Source organism: Oncorhynchus mykiss, chromosome 3, assembly GCF_013265735.2.
Source record: "Oncorhynchus mykiss isolate Arlee chromosome 3, USDA_OmykA_1.1, whole genome shotgun sequence".
NCBI classification, from domain to species: domain Eukaryota; kingdom Metazoa; phylum Chordata; class Actinopteri; order Salmoniformes; family Salmonidae; genus Oncorhynchus; species Oncorhynchus mykiss.
The window spans coordinates 23,171,897-23,196,615 of NC_048567.1; the positions used below are offsets into that span (position 1 = coordinate 23,171,897).

Sequence of the window (24,719 nt, forward strand, 5' to 3'; positions counted from 1 at the left end):
TTTCTTTGTGAGGCAATGGAAAAACTCCCTGGTCTTTGCAGTTGAATCTCTGTTTGAAATTCACTGCTCGACTGAGGGACCTTACAGATAGTTGTATGAGTGATGTACAGAGCTGAGGTAGCCATTAATATGTTTTGTTAAACACTATTATTGCACACAGTGAATCCATGCAACTTATTATGTGACATTTTTACTACTGAACTTATGTGGGCTTGCCAAGCTTACTTTTGTATTTATTTTACTTAACCTTTATTAAACTAGGCAAGTCAGTTAAGAACAAATTATTATTTACAATGACAGCCTACCCCGGCCAAACCCTAAACCTGACGACGCTGGGCCAATTGTGCGCCGCCCTATGGGACTCCCAATCAATAACACATTATTGACTCAAGCCACTGACATTTTGGGGTTTATACAAGCTAGTGACGAAAACATATACATTTCTGTACATTTTCAATTCAGGCTGTAACACAACAAAATGTGGAAAACGTACTTTCAAAGGCGCTGTATTCCTTCTCATGGCCACTGTTAATAACCCCATGGTGTTGCCTAGTAGTATTACTTTCAAGGTAGTTTGGTAGTATTCACTTCAAGCCTACTTTCAAGTGCTGATTTTTCATCTTTGACATCTTGTTTTATTAAGTACAATTAAAATTACCATTACGTAAACAAATTAGCATCACTAGTATTATGTCCAAATAAGGTTAAAGGCATTCAAATCAAATCAAATTTTATTTGTCACATACACAATCCCAGGCGGACTAGTGGTGGATTCTGTCATATTCTCTAACCTAAAGTCCAGTGGAGTTTAAACGTATGTTGATGTATGCTTGATTTGGTCTGGTCCTCGTCTGGTCATCTGAGTAGCATTCAGCCGTATATTAATGTAGCTGGTAAATATTTGCTTATGTTTATGGTCTTTCAAACTTTGTTCACCATGTTTTATGATATGAGGGCAGCAAGCAATAAAGTCATCTGCAGTAATTCCGACCACAATAGAATAATTTAGAGTAGAAGATAGGGATACAACTTTAGAGGGAACAGGCTATGGCAAAGAGTGGATTATTGTACAGAGCCCAAAATGGACCTATTTACAGACTACGAGCACAAACAACCAAATACATCATGGAAACATTCCAGATCCAAGATTTCACCTTTAATTCATTTTAGCATAATAGCAATAGTATTAAAGCATTATATGTATTTCTAAGTATCAATGTGAACCATCCAACCAATAATTAGGCTACAAGAAATGTATGAATATTTTTGTGTTACACAAAAAGTTGGCCAATTTATACCCAAACTTCCAAAAACAGTGTCCAGAACAGGGGACCAAATTTGTTTTTGTATACTGAAAGTAAATACACATTTTTGATCATTAACATACTGGAAGTATACTAAAAAACATTCATTGTTTTTCGTAAGACAATACATTCCCCAAACATTGCAGGGTGCTGTTAAGAGTTAACGATCTGATTTAGTTACATGTAGGCCCAGTCCCATCCAGGGGTGATCCGTACACCTCCACCTCACACAAGGTCAGGTACTCCTTCCTCCCTGGAATGACCACGATGACATATCGACCCTCCATGCCCGGACACTGGAAGGTGCTAGAAGTGCCAGCTGGGATAGAGGAGATCACAGCACACCTGCAGGATAAAACAGAAACAAACTACTATAGTACCTACTGATAGCCACTTCTGTTCAATTCCAAATGGATATTAAGCCCCTATCTCAGGGTACTTAAAGTACTTCAATAAAGGTGAAATAAAAATAAGAAAGTGCCCTTCTGCCGGACACCCAACAATTGTTTTGGTAAAAAGCTGAGGATGCAAGGACTGACCATTCATAATATCAAAATTAGAGTTTTAACAATGTTTTGAGGCTATAAAGTGTTTGTTTAAATCTAAATTGTTTACAAACATTGGAGAAAAAATATTTTATGTTTTGGGATCTTATGGGGTATGACAGTTGAACTAAGCTTATGAGGTATTTATGAGTTATATACTTTAAAAAAATCAGCATTACTTTGGGTATGAATCGTTCATTTAAAAGTATAAAAATGTATGTCCCAATCATGGATTGCCCCTTTAACATAACCATTAAGTAAATTAGGCAGGATATAGTGCCTTCGGAAAGTATTCAGACTCCTTGACTTTTTCCACATTTTGGTAGGTTACAGCCTTATTTTAAAATGGATTCAATAGTTTATTCCCTCATCAATCTACACACTCAATACCACATAGTGACAAAGCAAAAACAGTATTTTAGAAATGTTAGCAAATGTATACAAATTAAACTGAAATATCACATTTACTTAATAAGTATTCCAACCCTTTACTTTGTTGAAGCACCTTTGGCAACGATTACAGCCTTGAATCTTCTTGGGTATGACACTACAAGCTTGGCACACCTGTATTTTGTGAGTTTCTCCCACAACTCTCTGCAGATCCTCTCAATCAGGTTGGATGAGCAGCGTTGCTGTACAGCTATTTTCAGGTCTCTCCAGAGATGTTCGGTCGGCTTCACGTCCGGGCTCTGACTGGGCCACACAAGGACATTCAGAGACTTGTCCCAAAGGCACTCCTGTGTTGTCTTGGTTGTGTGTTTAGGGTTGTTGTCCTGTTGGAAGGTGAACATTCACCCCAGTCTGAGGCCCCGAGCACTCTGGAGCAGGTTTTAATCAAGGATCTCTGTACTTTGCTCCGTTCATCTTTACCTCGATCCTGACTACTCTTCCAGTTCCTTCCACTGAAAATCATCCCCACAGCACGGCTGCTGCCACCACAATGCTCCACCGTAGAGGTGGTGCCAGGTTTCCTCCAGAAGTGATGCTTGACCAGAGAGTCTTGTTTCCCATGGTCTGAGAGTCTTTAGTTGCCTTTTGGCAAGCTCCAAGTGGGCTGTCATGTGCCTTTTACTGAGGAGTGGCTTCCGTCTGGCCACTCTACCATAAATGCCTGATTGGTGGAGTGCTGCAGAGATGGTTGTCCTTCTGGAAGGTTCTCATATCTCCACTCTGTTAGAGTGACCATCAGGTTCTTGGTCACCTCCCTCTGTCTCGGAGCTCTACAGACAACTCTTTCGACCTCATGTAAATAAGGTATTTCTGTTTTTATTTGTATTAAATTAGCAAACATTTCTAAAAAACAGTTTTTGATTTGTCATTATGGGGTATTGTGTGTAGATTGCTGAGGATGTTTTTTTATTTAATACATTTTAGAATAAGGCGGGGAATTTTTTTTGGAAAAAGTCAAGGTGTCTGAATACATTCCGATGGCACTGTATTTATTTATATGGTTATAGCTCCACCTTGCCTGCTGATAGGCTTGGTTGGTTTTCCAAGCCTCATTGCTTCAACTAATCTTCAAAACATATATGACGCCAGATTAAAAACGTATCATTTTTCAATTTAAATTATTATACAAGTTATTGCAACCAAAATAATGTTATATACAGTATATACAACTGTCATGACGTGGCCCTCTTTGGGTATAGCGAGTGCCTTCCCCTCTCTCCTCTCCTACACCCAGGTTCTGTTATCTCAGGTCATACATTCCTGGAGGAGACTCTCTCCTCCTGGCCATGCAGAAAGAGACACATAACGAGAACAAAGTAACTTCTTCTACATCACAGAATTTGAGAACTGAACAATATCCATGTCTTGGAGAATGTGTAAACGGTCAGTGGAGAAGCCAGCTACAACCCAATCCATTTTGTTTCATGTTTGTGACCTCATGAAAGACAATACAGTCACATTACCACAACTCTATTTATACAGGTGCCTTCGTTATGAGGTGTCGGTCTAATTATTGTATAAAATGAATGAGTAAAGATGAAACTATTTGTGAAATGATGTAAGGTGATGTTGAACCGTTGATGTGAGAGAATTGTATTCCCTTTAAAGTTGAACTAAGTCATTGGCCTGCCCCCACGAGCACAGACATGATCTGGCTCATGGGACAGCCCTTTTCTACTGTTACGAATAAAACCCCCACCTGAAGAAATCCTCTTCAGACCACGCATACCTCGGTCAGCTGAGGGGGCGAAGGTTGAGTATAGACCACAGAAACCTCAGTATAAGCTAAGGTTGTAATGGTTGTTGAATTCCTAACCATACCACGTGGAGCATTGGCTACAAGGGTGGAAATGGTTAAACTCTGAGACTATCGATCCCGAAAGAATAAGAGCAACTCTTCGATACTAATTACTAGTCTGCAGCTTGAAATTATGTCAACCTGACATGCGAAGACCGACAACCGCCAAAACATCTATTCTATTAGAACATTTCTGATTAGTACTCTGAAGTATCCATTCTAACCACGAAAGACTTCAGGGAAGCAGAGAGAGAGACGCTCGGATGAACTTTCCAACAGAAAGACAGACAATTCCAACAGAGATCACGACGACACACTGAGCGTAAATATATATTGATTACAATTATTCCCGAATGAGTGAGAAAAGGATTAGAATTTCAATTAATATAATTATCAACTTTGTTGCGACAGCCTTTTCGATTTTCCCGCCCTTCTCAGTCCATACCCACTTCCCTTTGTCCACCAAGCCGTCATATCGGCGTAGCTCACTAGGGAACCTCCCTTATTTCCTTGTAACCATAACTGTTGTTTGTTTATGCATTTCTGTGATTATTTAGATAGTTAGTAAATAAATGAATAACACAATTGATGTATGGATGATTCATAGTAAAGGCTGGGTTCGTGCAGATAACCAACAATTTACGACGTTTGGAATGAGACTAACGTGAGGTAAAGAATTATTAATTAATTAGAAGACTAATTGATTAGATATTAAAATATCTGAAGAGTTATATTAGGAAAAGTATAACTTTGAAATCTGAAGATTTTCCTTTGTGCCCCGAATTCCTAGTTATTTACATTTACATGATTAGTTTAATCACGTAATAATAATTACAGAGAATAGATTTGATAAAATAACAGTCTTCACTTTAATGATGCCAAAGACACGACACAACCATAGCAGCAATGCATATTTTGCTGCGAAGAGACAGAATCGTTAGAGTTTTGGGACACTGTAAAGTCCATGGAGAATAAGAGCACCTCCTCCCAGCAGCCCTACGATAATCAATCATTTCAATAAGCATTTTTCTACGGCTGGCCATGCTTTCCACCTGGCTAGCCCTACCCCGGCCAACAGCTCAGCACCCCTGCCAACAGCTCTGCAACCCTACCCCAGTATCTCTACTTGCACATCATCATCTACACATCTATCACTCCAGTGTTAATGCTAAATTGTAATTATTTCGCCTCAATGGCCTTTTTATTGCCTTACCTCTGTACTCTTATACTTTTGCGCACACTGTACATCGATTTTTCTATTGTGTTATTGACTGTACGTTTGTTTGTGTGTAACTCTGTGTTGTTTTTGTCGCACTGCTTTACTTTATCTTGACCAGGTTGCAATTGAAAATGAGAACTTGTTCTCAACTGGTCTACCTGGTTAAATAAAGGTGAAATAAAAAATAAAAAAATACTATTTGTTTTGGTACTTTCCATATGTAGCTTTTTTTTGGTAGCAGGTCTAGAAATGGCTGAATAATTGCTACATATACCTGGAGCTAACTCTGCAGATAGCACTACAGGGTGATTTGAAAAGTCATAGTCAATCGATCAATAATAAACTCAGCAAAATAAGAAACGTCCCTTTTTCAGGACCCTGTCTTTCAAAGATAATTCATAAAAATCCAAATAAGTTCACAGATCTTCATTGTAAAGCTTTTATACAGTGTTTCCCATGATTGTTCATAGATCAATAAACAATTAATGAACATGCACCTGTGGAACGGTCGTTAAGACATTAACAGCTTACAGACGGTAGGCAAGAGGCCTTTCTACTGACTCTGAAAAACACCAAAAGAAAGATGCCCAGGGTTCCTGCTCATCTGCGTGAACGTGCCTTAGGTATGTTGCAAGGAGGCATGAGGACTACAGATGTGGCCAGGGCAATAAATTCCAATGTCCATACTGTGAGATGCCTAAGACAGCGCTACAGGGAGACGGGACGGACAGCTGATCGTCCTCGCAGTGGCAGACCACGTGTAACAACACCTGCACAGGATCGGTACATCCGAACATCACACCTGCGGGACAGGAACAGGATGGCAACAACAACTGCCCGAGTTACACCAGGAACACACAATCCCTCGATCAGTGCTCAGACTGTCCGCAAAAGGCTGAGAAAGACTGGACTGGGGGCTTGTAGGCCTGTTGTAAAAGCAGGTCCTCACCAGACATCACCGGCAACAACGTTGCCTTTTGTCCCAAACCCACCATCGCTGGACCAGACAGGACTGGCAAAAAGTGCTCTGACAAGTCACGGTTTTGTTTCACCAGCGGTGATGGTCAGATTCGCGTTTATCGTTGAAGGAATGAGCATTACACCGAGGCCTGTACTCTGGAGCGGGATCGATTTGGAGGTGGAGGGTCCGTCATGGTCTGGGGCGGTGTGTCACAGCATCATCGGACTGAGCTTGTTGTTATTGCAGGCCATCTCAACGCTGTGCGTTACAGGGAAGACATCCACCTCTCTCATGTGGTACCCTTCCTGCAGGTTAATCCTGACATGACCCTCCAGCATGACAATGCCACCAGACAAACTGCTCATTCTGTGTGTGATTTCTTGCAGACAAGAATGTCAGTGTTCTGCCATTGCCAGGGAAGAGACCGGATCTCAGGTCTGGGACCTGTTGGATCGGAGGGTTAAGGCTAGGGCCATTCCCCCCAGAAATATCCGGGAACTTGCAGATGCCTTGGTGGAAGAGTGGGGTAACATCTCACAGCAAGAACTGCCAAATCTGATGCAGTCCACGAGGAGGAGATGCAGTGCAGTACTTAATGCAGTTGGTGGCCACACCAGATACTGAATGTTACTTTTGATTTTGACCCCCCCCCCCCCCCCCCCCCCCCCTTTGTTCAGGGACACATTATTCTATTTCTGTTTGTCACGTCTGTGGAACTTGTTCAGTTTATGTCTCAGTTGTTGAATCTTGTTATGTTCATACAAATACCCTTGAATGAGTAGGTGTGTCAAGACTTTTGACTTTAATCTTTAAAACTTAAAGTTAAATGGACCTCAACTCTCCTACAGTAATTCACCTAGGATTGTCGATGCCGTTGTTTTCCAGGGAGTCTCCAATGAGTATCTCAGCTCCATTGAGTCTGCTGGGAACACTGTCGACTGTGTTGGTGATGATGATGGAGAACACTTTGTAGGTCTTCAGAAGGTCCACCCTCCACCAGGCGTTGATGTCCTGTAGAGTGTGGGTGCAGGACCCTCCTATCCAAATAGCGTTGCGATTCCCGTCAATAGCATTGCCTGGAATGCCAAACCCATACAAAGACGACTGGGTGGCCTTTCCATATAGAGCCACATTCTCTCCTGGACAAAATAGAGCATAATGCACATTAACTATCATCTTATCAAACAATTGTTGGAACTTGTGTAAGCATATTAATGCGCTGTAATCGTAGAGATTAATATTTAGACTACCATTACAGAGAATATAACAAAAGTTGTACTTATAACACACTGTTCATTATATATATACTGTATATGAACATAAGTTCTGACCGGTTGGGGCAAGGTAGCCATAAACCTCCACTTCACAGAGTGTCAGAAGTCTTTTCTGGCCTGGTAGAACCACAGTCACATAGCGTCCTTTGAAGCCTGGGTCAAAGGCAAGGGTGAGAGAACTGCCAACTGGAACGGAGGGAATTGTTTTAACCCTGGAGAGAGAAATGGGTTTTACTGGAAAATACTGCCTCGTGAACTATATAACTTTATTTAAACTAAATTAACAAGGCACGGGAGATGATATGCTGATATCTATAACTGTGCCTGTGGTCTGGTGGTAACCTGTGAGTGGGGTTGAAACTTTTCACCATCATTGCTTGATTCTATCTGTCCTGCCTGCATGGGTTTTTATGTACAGTATGTCCACTATGTATATTCTGGTCACTCTAATTGAGTTCTTCATGGACATAAACAGTAACAATACAGTAACAACACATTGTAAATACAATTGCAAAAACCACAGTATCTTGACTCACAGAGGGTTATGAATGCCATTGTCCACTAAAGAATTTCCTATTCGTATCTCAGCCCCGTTAAGCCTCTCAGGAACAGCATCCCCTCTGTTGGTGACGGTGATGGAGGTGACTATGTAGGTATCAAGCAGGTCCACTCTCCACCAGGGGTTAGTGGATTCGTCAGTGGCAGTGCAGGACCCATGATGGAAATGTGAATCGCGGTTCCCATCAATGGCATTGGAGGCATGACTCAAACCGTGCCATGGGTTCTCGATGAGGTCTGACTGTGTTGCTTTTCCACGCAAGGCAAGATTTCCTGCAGGGTGAGTATAGAGCAGCAATTTAAAGATGCAGTCAAAACAGAATAACAAGGTTTTCTAATCTGTTGAAAGTCAGGGGCCAGAGCGAAAAAAATATGTTACATGGTAGATAAAATCATGACATTTAGTACAAACATGAATTCAGATGATATGAAAACATCCGAGAAGGGATGCTCATTGCAAACTTAACGTGGATGCGCAAGACTAAATGGCCGCCGATGTAGATGATAATTTATTCATAGTCATGTATAAAATAAGTTATTAAGCAACATTTTAATAAAATAACATGACATTAAGTAATACTATATTAAATGTATTCCTTAAGTTCTGATACGTGGAGAAAATAAAATACTCAAGGTTCTGGTTCACATGTGCCAGCACAATGGCATAATGGCACAATGCAGTGCATGATAATCCAGCACCCAGCCATCAACACTTCTGAGAACAGAGGGGCTCACTTTTGCAGCCACTATTGAAACATGAAAAATGGTTTGGTAATAGAAATGTGGTACTTTTGGTACTTCTATTAAATTTGTCTCACATTTGGAAATCAACTAAATGTATTTAACTTATTATAAAATTATTACATTTGATCTGTGTGTGCGGTGCGGTATGCTTTCCTAAAAACTTAAAAGTAACCTAAAAAGTAATCCATGCCTACCTGGCAGAATCATTATTATTTACATCAATCCAGTGGCCATGTGTTTTGCAAACTCCATCACATGTGCGTGTATGCTACAGAAATGTTCTAACCAAACAAAAGTGTTAAGTGCATACACACTTGAATTAAAGAGTAACAACACTCAAAATACTATTTTTGCCGTTGTATGGTTTTGGCATCGAATATCATGATACTTAACCTGGTATCGGTATCGAAGTAAACTTTTCTGTATCGTGACAACACTAGCTTCTTAGGGCTGAGATCCCGGTAAAGGGATCGATATGACAACAGCCAGTGAAAGTGCAGAGCGCCAAATTCAAACAACAGAAATCTCACAATTAAAAGTCAAAGATAGGAGTCACAAAAAGCACAAAGATAGGAGTCACAAAAAGCACAAATGGAGATAAAATGAATCACTAACCTTTGATGATCTTCATCAGATGACACTCATAGGACTTCATGTTACACAATACATGTATGTTTTGTTGGATAAAGTGCATATTTATATCCAAAAATCTCAGTTTACATTGGCGTGTTATGTTCAGTAGTTCCAAAGCATGTGGTGATTTTGCAGAGAGCCACATCAATTCACAGAAATACTCATAATAAACATTGATAAAAGATACAACTATTATACATGGAACTTTAGATAAACTTCTCCTTAACTTCTTGGTGACAGGAAGTATTTTCACTTCCGGATGAAATGCATGCCCAAATTCAACTGCCTGCTACTCATCCCCAGAAGATAAGATATGCATATTATTGGTATTTGGATAGAAAACACTCTGAAGTTTCTAAAACTGTTTGAATCATGTCTGTGAGTATAACATAACTTATTTAGCAGGCGAAACCCAGAGGACAAACTATTCTGATTATTTTTTGAGGTCCCTCTCTTTTCAATAGTTGTCATTGGGAATCCAGATTTCTAAGGGACCTTAGTTCCTATCGCTTCCACTGGATGTCAACAGTCTTTAGAAATTGGTTGAGGTTATTCCTTTGTGTAATGAAGAAGTACGGCCATCTTGAACGAGGGTCACTTGAAGTGTACTGTTAGATAGAGGCGCGTGACCAGAAAGCTAGCTACAGTTTGTTTTCTTCCTGTATTGAACACAGATCATGCCGTCTTCAATTTGATCGATTATTTACCTTTAAAAATTCCATAAAGTTCTATTACAAAAGTAGTTTGAAATGTTTTGGCAAAGTTTACAGGTAACTTTTGAGATATTTTGTAGTCACGTTGAGCAAGTTGCAACCAGTGTTTTTCTGGATCAAACGTGCCAAATAAATTGACATTTTGGATATATATCGATGGAATTAATCGAACAAAAGGACCATTTGTGATGTTTATGGGACATATTGGAGTGCCAACAAAATAAGTTTGTCAAAGGTAAGGCATGAATTATATTTTTATTTCTGCGTTGTGTCGTGCCTGCAGGGTTGAAATATGGTTTCTCTCTTTGTTTACAGAGGTGCTATCCTCAGATAATAGCATTGATTGCTTTCACCGAAAAGCCTTTTTGAAATCTGACATGTTGGCTGGATTCACAACAATAAATATTCACTTACCATTGATGATCTTCATCAGAATGCGCTCCCAAGAATCCCAGTTCCACAATAAATGTTTGTTTTGTTCGATAATGTCCATCATTTATGTCCAAATTCCTCCTTGTTGTTAGCATGTTCAGCCCAGTAATCCAAATTCATGACGGGCGAGCAGACGAGCAGACGAAAAGTCGAAAAGTTCCGTTACAGTCCGTAGAAACATGTCAAACGATGTATAGAATCAATCTTTAGGATGTTTTTAACATAAATCATCAATCATTTTCCAACCGGAGAATTCCATTGTCTGTAGAAAAGCAATGGAAAGCAAGCTAACTTTCACGTGACCGCACATGGTCAGCTCGTGGGACTCAGGCAGACCTCTGACTCATTCCCTTCTCATTCAGCCCCACTTCACACTAGAAGCATCAAACAAGGTTCTAAAGACGGTTGACATCTAGTGGAAGCCTTAGGAAGTGCAAGATGACCAATATCCCACTGTATCTTCAATAGCGGCTGAGTTGAAAAACTACAAGCCTCAGATTTCTCATTTCCTGTTTGGATTTTTTAAAAATTTTTCTGCCATATGAGTTCTGTTATACTCACAGACATGCAAAAAAAAAAGAGATGCATATATTAGCAACTGGGACTGGGGAGCAGGCAGTTTACTCTGGGCACCTCTGGGCACCTTATTCATCCAAGCTACTCAATACTGCCCCAAGCCATAAGAAGCTAGCAGGCAGTCTGGCAGCCTCTGGTAAAAGCGTCCACAAAGTTGTAATGGCGCCGTTTTATGGTCCGCTAACCAATTGTGCTAATGTGTGTGTTTTTTGGAGTTATTTGTAACTTATTTTGTACGTAATGTTTCTGCCACCGTCTCTTATGACTGAAAAGAGCTTCTAGATATCAGAGCTTCTAGATATCAGCGATTACTCATCCTGTACTGGAAGAATATTTTTTCATTAACGAGTCGGACACAAAGGATTTACTCCAGACACCCGACAAGGCCCTCATCCCAGTCATTTGCTGGAGAAAGAGAGGGACATTTCTGGGACGTAGGTCTGGGTGCCTTGTAAGTATTCAACGGCGAGTGGGTAATCTGCCTTTACCATTGGTCCCATTAGCCAACGTACAATCATTGGATAATAGAATAGACAAGCTATGAGTATGTATATCCTACCCACTGGACATTAAAAACTGTAATATCTTATGTTTCACCGATTCGTGGCTGAACGACGACATGAATAACATACAGCTGGCGGGTTTTACACTTTTTAACCAGGATATTACATCTTGTAAGACAAAGGGTGGCAGTCTATGTATATTTGTAAACAACAGCTGGTGCATGAAATCTAAGGAAGTCTCGAGGTTTTGCTTGTCTGAGGTAGAGTATCTCATGATAAGCTGTAGACCACACTATTTACCAAGAGAGTCTATTTAACACCACAAACCGATGCTGACACTAAGACCGCAATCAATGAGCTGTATATGGCCATAAGCAAACAAGAGGCGGCGCTCCTAGTGGCCAGAGACTTTAATGCAGGGAAACTTAAATCTGTTTTACCTAAAAAGTTCTCTAGACCACCTTTACTCCACACACAGAGACGTGTACAAAGCTCTCGCCCGCCCTCCATTTGAAGCAGATGAAGGAGATTCTAAGCTACAGGACTGTTTTGCTAACACAGACTGGAATAAGTTCCAAGATTCTTTCGATGGCTTTGAGGAGTACACCACATCAGTCACTGGCTTCATCGATGATGTCATCCCAACAGTGACTGTATGTAAATACCCCAACCGGAAGTCATGGATTATAGGAACTTATTCCACCACTGAGCTAAAGGGTAGAGCTGCCGCTTTCAAGGAGCGGGACTCCAACCCGGGAGTTTTTAAGAAATCCCACTATGCTCTCTGACTAACCATCAAACAGGCAAAGCATCAATACAGGACTAAGATTGAATCATACTACACCGGCTGCGATGCTTGTCAGATGTGGCAGGGCTTGCAAACTTTTACAAACTACAAAGGGAAGCACAGCCGCAAGCAGCCCAGTGACACGAGCCTACCAGACAAGCTAAATCACATGCTTGAGAGCATCAGCTGTTCCGGACGACTGTGTGATCTTGCTCTCCGTAGCCGATGTGAGTAAGACCTTTAAACAGGTCAACATTCACAAGGCCGCAGGGCCAGACGGATTACCAGGATGTGTACTCCGAGCATGCACTGACCACCTTGCAAGTGTCTTCACTGACATTTTCAACCTGTCCCTGACTGAGTCTGTAATAACAACATGTTTCTAGCAGACCCCCAAAGTCCCTGTGCTTAAGAACAGTAAGGTAACCTTCCTAAATGACTACCGACTCGTGGTACTCACGTCTGTAGCCATGAAGTGCTTTGAAAGGCTGGCCATGGCTCACATCAACACCATTATACCAGAAACCCTAGACCCACTCCAATTGGCATACCGCCCCAACAGATCTGCAGATGATGCAATCTCTATTGCACTCCACACTACCCTTTCCCACGTGGACAAAAGGAACACCTACGTGAGAATGCTATTCATTGACTAGAGCTCAGCGTTCAACACCATAGTGCCCTCAAAGCTCATCCCTAAGCTAAGGGCCCTGTGACTAAACACCTCCCTCTGCAACTGGATCCTGGACTTCCTGACGGGCTGCCCCCAGGTGGTAAGAGTAGGTGACAACACATCCGCCACCTCAACACAGGGGCCCCTCAGGGGTGCGTGCCTCCTGTACTCCCTGTTCACTCATGACTGCATGGCCAGGCATGACTCCAACACCATCATTAAGTTTCCCGATGACACAACAGTGGTAGGCCTGATCACCGACAATGATGAGACAGCCTATAGGGAAGAGGTCAGAGACCTGGCTGTGTGGTGCCAGTGTAGGAGAGTTAAAATGGTTATTACATCAAACTAGTGCACAACGCAGAACAGAACCTCCAGGTTAAGGGTCAATGGCCCAAGCCCGCAAAAAGGAATATTCCAAGTTCAGATAGAAGGGGGGAGTCAGATCGCTATGATCGCCAGGAACTTAACCTTTGGTTTCTAGTTTCAATTGTTGCGCTACTAGTACTGCCTGTTAATGTTAAGTGGGCAGCTACAGTAGCTGGATGATATTTACATCTTCAGTTTTTATTAAATGAAATGTATTTTATTTAATCTGGGTGCTTACGTCACCTACTAACACTCTGGTACTAACCGTAGCTCCCGTTCTCCTCAGTCCAAGAAAACACTGCGAGAGAAAGGTATGTGTCGCAGATTACTCCGGTGTAGAAGTCCGTAATGTTAAATAAAGCATCCCAAGGTTAATGCTATAGGTATTGTTATAAGGGAATGTGAGACTATTAAAACAAGTACGTTTCAGAGTTGTATCATTGCTATTGATATAGTTTTATAGAGTGCTAAAAAGTATTGCTTTTGCTAGCTTTCTGTGATGCAGATGGTTAGCTGAGCTGACGATTTAGCTGGCTTTGCATTATGGGAGTTTTTTCACTTCGGACTGAATGGGATAAATGTGATTTCACATTGTAGATTGTTTGTATTACAGTGTTTTTTTACATGAGTTGTTGTATTTTAATACTGTCAACACTGAAAGCACCTAGCAATCCATTAGAGATGTGAGACAGGGTTTCATCTTTCTTCATGCTCCTCTATAGAAAAACTTGTCAGATGGTGCATTGGAGATTGATGTATTCCTGTCCTGTCTTTTCATGATATAATTACAGGTATGGTTCTACTGTCTAAGAATTACTATTATACATTCTTTGTACTTATTTTATTCTATACATTGTGACTTTATGTATGAATGTGATTGTGGGAGTCTGAGAAAGCACAGAGAGAAAGAACAATTTGTCAGATGGTGCATTGGAGACTGATGTATTCCTGTCCTGTCTTTTCATAATATTATCTACATAAAAGCCCCTAAAGACATCCGTGGTGTCGCTCTTCATTTCTTGGTTCTTCTGTGGTACATATAAAGACCGCTACAGACTGGTGCAACGACCCGGATCAACAGATCAACTGCAACGGATCGCCGGGGGACCCCTACACAGAACTGGGTCGACTTAACACGTCTAGAACATTTGAGGGCAAGGTTAACTTTGTACAATATGTTGTGTACACCACAGTTGTTGAGATTACAGAACAGGAGAGAAGATGTATCAGTTGTTGGTGATAACAATGTACATGTTACTCCGGTTAGTGTTACTGTGAGAGGTCCACAAGTTATTACCACTGGGGTGGGGCGGGGGGCTCAGTTGGCCAGTATGGTGGAACATAGTGCTAGAGCCAGTCCTGTTAGATACTCAGCAGTCAATACTAGAAGGCCAAGCTACCAAGCAGTAGCCAACCATAGCATGATAACAGTAGCCAACCAGGCAATGATAACAGTGAAAAGTCCCAGATGCCCATAGGGGGTGAAAATGAAAACCGAACCCAATTGCAAGCCCTGGCAGAGTTAGTCAAACAACTGCAGTGAATTAGGAAATCAAGTTGCCGCTAGTCTAGCAGGGGCTGATCCAAGCACTCCCCAAACCATAGTACAAATACCTGATTGGTCAAAGGTCAACCTCATTCTGAAGTCAGACATCAGAGAACAGACCGGTGCACAGTGACTGAATGACAAGAAATGAAGCAAGCTGACTTGAAACAGAAGGGATGCAGTATATCAGCACAGGGGCAAGAGATACAGGACAGACTGATGGGGCACGCTGAAGACATAGTCAGAATTGGGCTCTGTGGAAACCCCCTCATTAGCACAAGCAGAGACCCTGAATCCATATTCAATATCCTGAGGCAGCACTTTGGAGAGGCAATCTCATCCACAATTCCATTAGGATACTTCTTGGATTATTGGGTCAGACTGAACAAAGCAATTGACCTTGCCAATGAGTGCTTGCAAAGACAGGGAAAAAGAGTGGATGATCCAGGTCATGAGGTGACCATGATGTTTGTTAAACACTGCCCTGACCCAGCATTATATGCCGCTCTTAAATGCAAGCCTTTTGAAAAGGAGAAAAAGGAAAACCTCATGGCGGTGCACTAAAACGTCTGTAACCTCAAGACTGGACTTCTGAATGTGAGGAAGCACTGGAGAAGCTAAAAGTTGCAGTCTACCAAACAGCCATGATGGATCACCCAGACTTTAGCAGACCATTTATTCTATTAATAGATACATCAATGGATGGCTTAAGTGCAGGACTTAGCCAGACACTTGAGGGTGAGAGTAGGCCCAGACCAGTAGCCTTTGCAAGCAAAACTCTGTTGAGGTCCCAGTCCCGTTACCCAGCACACAGATAAGAAGTTCTTCGCTCTTAAGTGGGATGCGATAAGTTTACCCATTGGCTGAAGGGAAATAGATCCACAGTCCTAACAGGTAACAACCCCCTGACATATATAATGACGAAACCAAAGCTAGATGCCCGTGAGCAACGGTGGGTCTCTAAACTGATCTGTTTCACCTGATCGCGCGCTTTAAGGACAATGCCACCAACACAGCCCGCTACCACAGACTGTGGGCTCTCCTTCTCCATGGCCGACGTAAGTAAAACATTTAAACGTGTTAACCCAAGCAAGGCTTCCGGCCCAGACAGCAGCGTCCTCAGAGCATGCGCAGACCAGCTGGCTGGTGTGTTAACGGACATATTTAATCAATCCCTATCCCAGTCTGCTGTCCCCACATGCTTCAAGATGGCCACAATTGTTCCTCTTCCCAAGAAAGCTAAGGTAACTGAAATAAATTACTATCGCCCCGTAGGTATTCCTCTTGTCCAGATGGGATAGGGCAGTGTGCAGTGCAATGGCGATTGCATCATCTGTGGATCTTTTGGGGCGGTAAGCAAATTTAAGTGGGTCTAGGGTGTCAGGTAAGGAAGAGGTGATATGATCCTTAACTAGCCCCTCAGAGCACTTCAGGATGACAGAAGTGAGCGCTACGGGGTGATCGTCATTTAGTTCAGTTACCTTTGCTTTCTTGGGTACAGGAACAATGGTGGACATCTTGAAGCAAGTAGGGACAGCAGACTGGGATAGTGAGAGATTGAATTTGTCCGTAAACACTCCACCCAGCTGGTCTGCGCATGCTCTGAGGACGCGGCTAGGGATGCCGGCAGCCTTGCGAGCGTTTACACGCTTAAATGTCTTGGCTGGTTATCCCTTTGTAGTTCATGATTGTCTGTAGACACTGCCAAATACATCTTGTGTCTGAGCCGTTGAATCACGACTCCACTTTGTCACTGTACAGAGGAAACAACTTCACTGTTTGTATTCAACCATATTCGCAGTCACCTTGCCGTGGTTAAATACGGTGACTTGCGCTTTCAGTTTAGCGTGAATGCTGCCATCTATCCACGGTTTCTGGTTTGGGTAGGTTTTAATAGTCACAGTGGGAACAGCATCCCCTATACACTTCCCGAAGAATTCAGTGAAGCATGGATTCTGATTGGTTAGACCAGCATTGAATAGACCTGAGCACAGGTATTTCCTGCTTGAGTTTCTGCCTATAGGAAGGGAGGAGCAAAATGGGGTCGTGATCTGATTTGCAGAAGCGGGGGAGGGCCTTGTAGGCATCCCGGAAGAGAGAATAGCAGTGGTCGCGTTTTTTTCTCAGCGCGACTACTACAGTTAATTTGTTGATGGAACTTTGGTCAGGATATGTGGTTTCCAGTTTGCATCAAGTCCAGTGTAATTCCTTGAGGGCCGTCATGGTATTGGCTTGAGGGGGAATATACACGGCTGTGACTATAACCAAAGAGAATTCTCATGGGAGGTAATACTGTCGGCATTTGATTGTGAGGTGTTCTAGGACGGGTGAACAAAAGGTCTTGAGTTTCTGAATGTTATCGCAATTACACCATGAGTGGTTAATCATGAAACATACACCACCGCCCTTCTTCCCGTAGAGTTCTTTATTCCTGTCTGCGCAATGTTCTGAGAACCCAACTGTCTGTATGAACGGGGAGTGTATATCTGGAGAGAGCCATGATTCCGTGAAACAGAGTATGTTACAGTCCTTTATGTCTCTCTGGAAGGAGATCCTCGCCCTGAGCTCGTCTACTTTTTTGTCCAGAGTCGGAACTTTAGCAAGTAATATACTCTGAAGCGGTGGATGGTTTGCCCGCCTCCTGAGTTGGACTAGAAGTCCACTCAGAATACCTCTTCTCTGCCGGCGTCATCTTGGAGCAGCCTCTGGGATAAGTTAAATTGCCTTGGGTGGTGCGAACAATGCAACCAATTGAGGAAAGTCGTACTCCTGGTCGTAATGCTGGTGAGTTACCGCCACTCTGATATGCAAAAGTTATTTCCTGCTGTATGTAATAACGCGAAAACGTTATGGGCTAATAATGTTAGAAATACCATACACAAAAAACAAATACTGCAAAGCTGCTTAGGAGCTGGAAGCAGAGCTGCCAGGTCTCTCGGCTCCATCTTTCAGCCATTACTTTTTAACGCCAAGGCCCCGGATATGATCCTAGTACATAAATCAGCAAGTTGTGTCATAAATGCATTGAGATATAATATTTCCTCACATTTCAAAGTAAGAGACCTTGCCCTGTTAATTTAAAGGGCATTATATCTCAACCTGGTCTCAGAGCACTTCGTATTATTCTGTATGTAAATGCATAACACACCATTTAGCATGATATGTTATGTTTCGTATGGTATGTACTAATTTGTAGCTGTTCATCACCCATTTCGTATGATATGTTAAGAATTACAATTCAGTATTATATATTACAATTTGCTAAACGTTTTATATGTTACGTATTTGCAAACTTATGAAATCTTATGAATTCGCTAAATGTATGATGATACGAATTTGGAAAAGTATGATAAGTTACAAATGCTAGCTAGGTGACTAACATTAGCTAGCTCGCTAAAGTCAGCTAGGCCAGGTGTTAGGGTTAATGTTAGGGTTACTTTTAGGAGTTAGGTTCAAGGGTTAAGGTTAGGGTTGGGGTTAGGGTTAATGTTAGGGTTACTTTAAGGAGTTAGGTTCAAGGGTTCGGGTTTGGGGAAGTGTTGGTCGAGAAAGGTTGAAGTTAGGTTAGCTAATTTGCTAAGTAGTTTTGTTGGGGCTTGTTTCCTTGTTCCTTGTCAATCATTGGCTCATTGGTGAAATTAGCATTGTGACAATGTCTTTAATTAAATCATTCAAAAAGCTTTATTAATGCAATTGCAGACAGAAGTTGACCCCAGGAACATAGCACACATGTTTCTGAGTAAGTTCTGCAAAATATAAAAGCTTCCAAGTTATTTTATTAAACCCGAAGTCCAACCCTAGTGATGTCACTGCCTACATCATTATCTTCTACTCCTGATACCAAAACCATGCCTACTCAACACTAAAACTCTTGTTTATATAGCTATCTAAAAGCTTAGCAGTAAATGTCCAAGTTGATTTAGAGTGGAATGTCTAACTAATCTCTTATCTCTTACACTCCCCTGCAGAGTTCTGTCTTCACAGTCACACATTTGTCAGACAGTTTCTTCACAAGAGCCTAGAAAAGTACTGTGGAACAATATTACACCTTATAATGTGTATGTATATTGTTAATTTGTAGTCTAGGACCCTATAAATGTAAGGAGGGAGAGGTCTTATAACCCCTCCCCTTCTATTAATACAACATAAGCATAATTATTATAATACATCAAACATTTGGTACAGCCTCTATCATGAGCCCTAGGTGAACCCCTTTCATTTTCGATGTAGCTCAAATGTAGTAAGTAGTCAAAAAGTTGCCATTTAGCTAAAGTTGTCCATGATAGGATTTGAACTCCCGACTTTAGGATTGCTAGAGGTTCGCGTTATAAGTCCGCCCATCTATCTATCCAACTAACCACCCTACTATAGTTTTCGCCTTAAGTAACCATCTGTCTTATGTAACCATATCAAACGTAACATATCATATCAAATGGAGAGTCTTGGATTTACGTACAGAATGATACGAAATGCTCTGAGACCAGGTTGACTATCTAAGTTAATAACAGGAGGAAAGGAATTAAAGATGTGATTACTTGGGACGGTCGCGCCAATAGAGCCTGCCAGTCCCAGGAGATTCAACAAGAGGAACATCATGGCTGATCTCACCATCCTGGAGGAAAAGCCAAGAGCAAGTCAACAATGGGTCTAATAGGAACCAATCCACAGAAACATTCAATTCAATCACAATTTATCATTTTTATAAATTCAGCTCACTTGAACAAAGACATTTTAAATATTGTTTTTACTCACCTCTCAAGAAGAAGAATAAACACCAAGAGAATTTTGGGTAGTGTAATTTTTAAATGTTTTGTACTATTCATTTGAACTCATTTTATCATTCTGTCATAAAGAGCACATGTTGAAGTTCATTTAAAAAATGTTTTAAACATTTCTAGTCATCTACGTGTAACATGGTTGAAGTGTTATTCTTGACCCGCTCAGTTTTCTACCATATTATAATTGAAAACATTATTTAAAAAGTAATCACCATATGAAAACCCGTAGCATGGTTGTTCTTGAAAATGAGGGACAAATGTAAATGTATCACTAATCTGGGGAAATTAGTAATAATCTTCGGAAATGACATTGTCAAAGCAACAAAATAACAAGGGCTATTACTATTATGGTGAAGACTTCGGGACATTTTTGGGTTAAAATCTTCCTCAGAAAAGGGACATGTCAAGAGGCAGATTTTGGGCTATTTAGAAATACTTTATTCATTAAAAAAATCTGATGTATTTGATTTTTTTTAAAGGGCACTTATTTTAATATAACAGGCATACATTTCTGTATAAGTTCTACTTAATAAAGAACGTAATTCAAGAGAGTATGATATTAGCAGAAAGGACCATGAGAGGTGCTGCATTACTCTTAGCACTATTCTCTCCTTTCGTGAACTTGCTACTTTTTTAAATAGAATACAAGTCTTTCTTCTTGCAAACACATCAGCATGCATTTTAGTAAAGGATTGGATTATGGGAACATCACGCCCATCTGAATTCAACCCACTGCTGAAGACATTAAGACATTATTATTATGCCATAACTGTTATAAAAATCAACATTTAACGTGTGGTTGTGTAAGGCAGAACATATAACATAATAGAAGACAATTCCAAACAGTATTAGATGTTAATATCCTCTTACCTTCACACTCAACAAAATAAGGTCACTGTTGATGTTGATGTAGGCAAAAAGCTCTGTAGACAGCTGAATCTGACTGATTCATTTATACACCAGTCACAAAGTCAAACACGCCCCCACCCCTCGTCTCCAAGGACATCCTCCTAACAATTTACCATACCATGATAACTAGTCACCTGCACTACTGTTCCATAGTTTGACTTCCAGCCCCACATCGGTGCGATAAAACAGATCTCAACCAGCTCCAGTTAATCATCAACAGGGCTGCTTGTATCATGACCGGGCATTCATGGAGGGAACACAAGAGATACTTCTGTAATATGCTGGAATCTAACCACTGACGGACAGGATCCTTTTCAACATCCTAGTGACGTTTCTTTGGGACTATTATAGACATCCTGACAACTGATACACTGAATGTCCTGAGAATGTCCTAAAAACATCCTTATCTGGTCCTCAATGACATCCCAGGACCATCCTGGGAACTAGACAAAACACTCCTAGAGAATGTTCTCTTGTGACCATCACACATTCGTCCCGATGACAGGAACAATAATGTGTTGACTTTTGTCTTGTAGACGGCTACAAGAATGGCTCTGGCTGCACAAGGACACCATGTGGGAGAGCTGCTAGCAGGTATTGGAGGACTTCATGCTCAAGGGGACTTTGGTTTTTGCTATGAGTAAATATGGGTGTTTATTTATTTTTGTGTGAAACATTTGCTTCGGTGGATCCTTTTTGTAACCTGCCTGCTGGCCTGCGCTGCTTAATGGGCTCCTTTGTTTCTTTGGTTTGGATTATATGTTTGTCTGATGATTTGAAGTAACATGGTTTTTAAATAAAAAATAAAGAGAGCATTTTATTCGGAGATGAGGCATTCTCACTGAATTGTGAAAAAACAAATTGAGAATGTATTGAAACTTGATTACTGAAACGATGACAACTGAAAACCACGCCGTATGAAAATAAAAAATGTACTTTTTGTTGTTTGCCTCTGCTTCACTCTGCCGGCTCAACTCAGAACTTAGAACATGTCACTGTTCCACCCTGTGACAGAATCATTGAGACAAATAACTAAAACATGATTCCAATTCATCGCAAGATAGAGACAGTATAATTGAATGATCAGGATATAGTGATATGGAAGGGAATAACAGGAAACATGTTCAATGTGTTACAGAGTTGTTAACATTGCTACTTATAGAATCTCAAAAGCATACAGGAACCAGGCAACATATTGCATGTATTCTTATTCCACATCAGATAGTCTATTGCAGTTGATGACTAAATTAAATTAAATAAAAATTGACTAAAAGTGTATAATTATAAATGTACTTCAATGTTTTCTTACTGTCTAGTGCAATTGCAGTCCACACTCTTATACCTGATCAAGTGAGTGTGTATACAGTATGTGTGTGCTTGCATATGTGAGTGTGTGTGTGTACATGCTTGACACCATGAAATGCTTCTGAAACGTTGGTGCTGTGTTACACTTTATCTTCTCCAAATACATTAACATACAATATAGTACAATGATAGGAGACATTACAGTAAGTACGGTTTGAATAAAACAGATCTAAATGAATGTACTCAATATATGTCACGCCCTGACCATAGACAGCCTTTTTATTCTCTATTTTGGTTAGGTCGGGGTGTGACTAGGGTGGGTAATCTAGGTTATCCAGCCATTTCCCCACTGTGTTTTATGTAATCTTGTTTTTGTGTTGTTGTCTGTGAGCACTCCATTGCATTCCATTGCACTCCATTCCAGAACGTCACGGTTATTGTTTTTGTGTTGTTGTCTGTGAGCACTCCATTGCATTCCATTGCACTCCATTCCAGAACGTCACGGTTATTGTTTTTGTGCGGTTCACTTCAAATAATATGATATAATATAATATAACAATATTTACAGTATGAAACTAAAATGTTAAACTGTTAATGATTTTTTTCCTACACATACACTCTTAGAAAAAAATGAGCTATCTAGAACCTTCAAGGGTTCTTTGGCTGTCCCCATAGGAGAACCCTTTGAAGAACCCTTTTTTGTTTCAGGTAGAACCCTTTTGGTTCCAGGTAGAATATTTTTAGGTTCCATATAGAACCCAAAAAGGGACAGACGAAGAACACTTTTGGAACCATTTTTTTACAAGAGTGTACATAACTTATATTGTAGGCACATTACATATTCAGTGGTACAGACACATTACAGATTCAGTGGTACAGACACATTACAGATTCAGTGGTACAGGCACATTACATATTCAGTGGTACAGACACATTACAGATGCAGTGGTACAGACACATTACAGATTCAGTGGTACAGACACATTACAGATTCAGTGGTACAGACACATTACAGATGCAGTGGTACAGACACATTACAGATTCAGTGGTACAGACACATTACAGATTCAGTGGTACAGACACATTACAGATTCAGTGGTACAGACACATTACAGATACAGTGGTACAGACACATTACAGATACAGTGGTACAGACACATTACAGATTCAGTGGTACAGACACATTACAGATTCAGTGGTACAGGCACATTACATATTCAGTGGTACAGACACATTACAGATGCAGTGGTACAGACACATTACAGATTCAGTGGTACAGACACATTACAGATTCAGTGGTACAGACACATTACAGATGCAGTGGTACAGACACATTACAGATTCAGTGGTACAGACACATTACAGATTCAGTGGTACAGACACATTACAGATTCAGTGGTACAGACACATTACAGATTCAGTGGTACAGACACATTACAGATTCAGTGGTACAGACACATTACAGATTCAGTGGTACATACACATTACAGATTCAGTGGTACAGACACATTACAGATTCAGTGGTACAGACACATTACAGATTCAGTGGTACAGACACATTACAGATTCAGTGGTACAGGCACATTACAGATTCAGAGGTACAGGCACATTACAGATACAGTGGTATAGACACATTACAGATACAGTGGTACAGACACATTACAGATTCAGTGGTACAGACACATTACAGATTCAGTGGTACAGGCACATTACAGATTCAGTGGTACAGACACATTACAGATTCAGTGGTACAGACACATTACAGATTCAGTGGTACAGACACATTACAGATTCAGTGGTACAGGCACATTGCTCAGACACAGGGCTCACATTGCAGTAATATTTTGGGGCGGCAGTGTAGCCTAGTGGTTAGAGCATTGGACTAGTAACCGGAAGGTTACAAGGTACAAATCTGTCGTTCTGCCCCTGAACAGGCAGTTAACCCACTGTTCCTAGGCCGTCATTGAAAATGAGAATTCGATCTTAACTGACTTGCCTAGTTAAATAAAGGTAAAATACAAATATATAAACAGACCTATATTGCAACAGCAGAAACACTTATTTTTTTAACATTATTTATATTCTTTACAAAGCTGTGCTCCCAATTTTATATTTGTATATGTATGTATTGTAAAAAAGATTAGAAAATAAACTTTTCTCACAGGTAAGCAGCTTAGTTGTGTAAAGAAAGATGCAGTATACAAATGCATAAAAATGTCCAAGTCACTGCTGAATTATTACATTGTTATTATACTGTTATGTAAATCAAGGTTTGATGTACTTTTGTAGTAAGGCAGAAAATATAATATAATTTAAAGCAATTCCAAGTAGTATTAGAAATATCCTCTTACCTTCACACTCAAAATAATAAAGTCACTGTTGATGTTGATGTAGGTAAAGGTTCAGTAGAATAACCTGAATCTCACAGAGGTATTTATACACCAGTCACCAAGTCAATGACCTTGTGATCTTTATTGTTTTCCACAAGTAAAACTTGCGGCATATGATATTATCAGAATAGATAAGGCTGAGTAATCTTTGAGATAACTAAAACGTGATTCCAATTTATGGCAATATACAAATAGTCTAATTGAATGATCAGGATATAGCGATATGGAAGGGAATAACAGGAAACATGTTCA

General features: G+C 40.7%; 1 protein-coding gene across 2 annotated transcripts; it reads right to left on the reverse strand.

Annotated features, from left to right (window-relative positions):
* Nucleotides 1-713: 713 nt before the first annotated feature.
* Nucleotides 714-24,447, reverse strand: LOC110514368 (fucolectin-1). Of its 2 annotated transcripts, none has more exons than XM_036972420.1 (6): nt 24,429-24,447; nt 19,621-19,697; nt 8,088-8,382; nt 7,609-7,763; nt 7,134-7,416; nt 714-1,649 (listed from the first exon to the last, which is right to left on the reverse strand). In XM_036972420.1, the coding sequence occupies exons 2-6, from the start codon at nt 19,694-19,696 to the stop codon at nt 1,478-1,480; spliced, it is 981 nt and encodes a 326-aa protein (XP_036828315.1). In that variant the 5' UTR covers nt 19,697; nt 24,429-24,447; the 3' UTR covers nt 714-1,477. The 2 variants fall into 2 exon arrangements, with proteins under 2 accessions (XP_036828315.1, XP_021449477.1); XM_021593802.2 differs by lacking the exon at nt 24,429-24,447 and adding an exon at nt 20,734-20,886.
* Nucleotides 24,448-24,719: the final 272 nt, after the last annotated feature.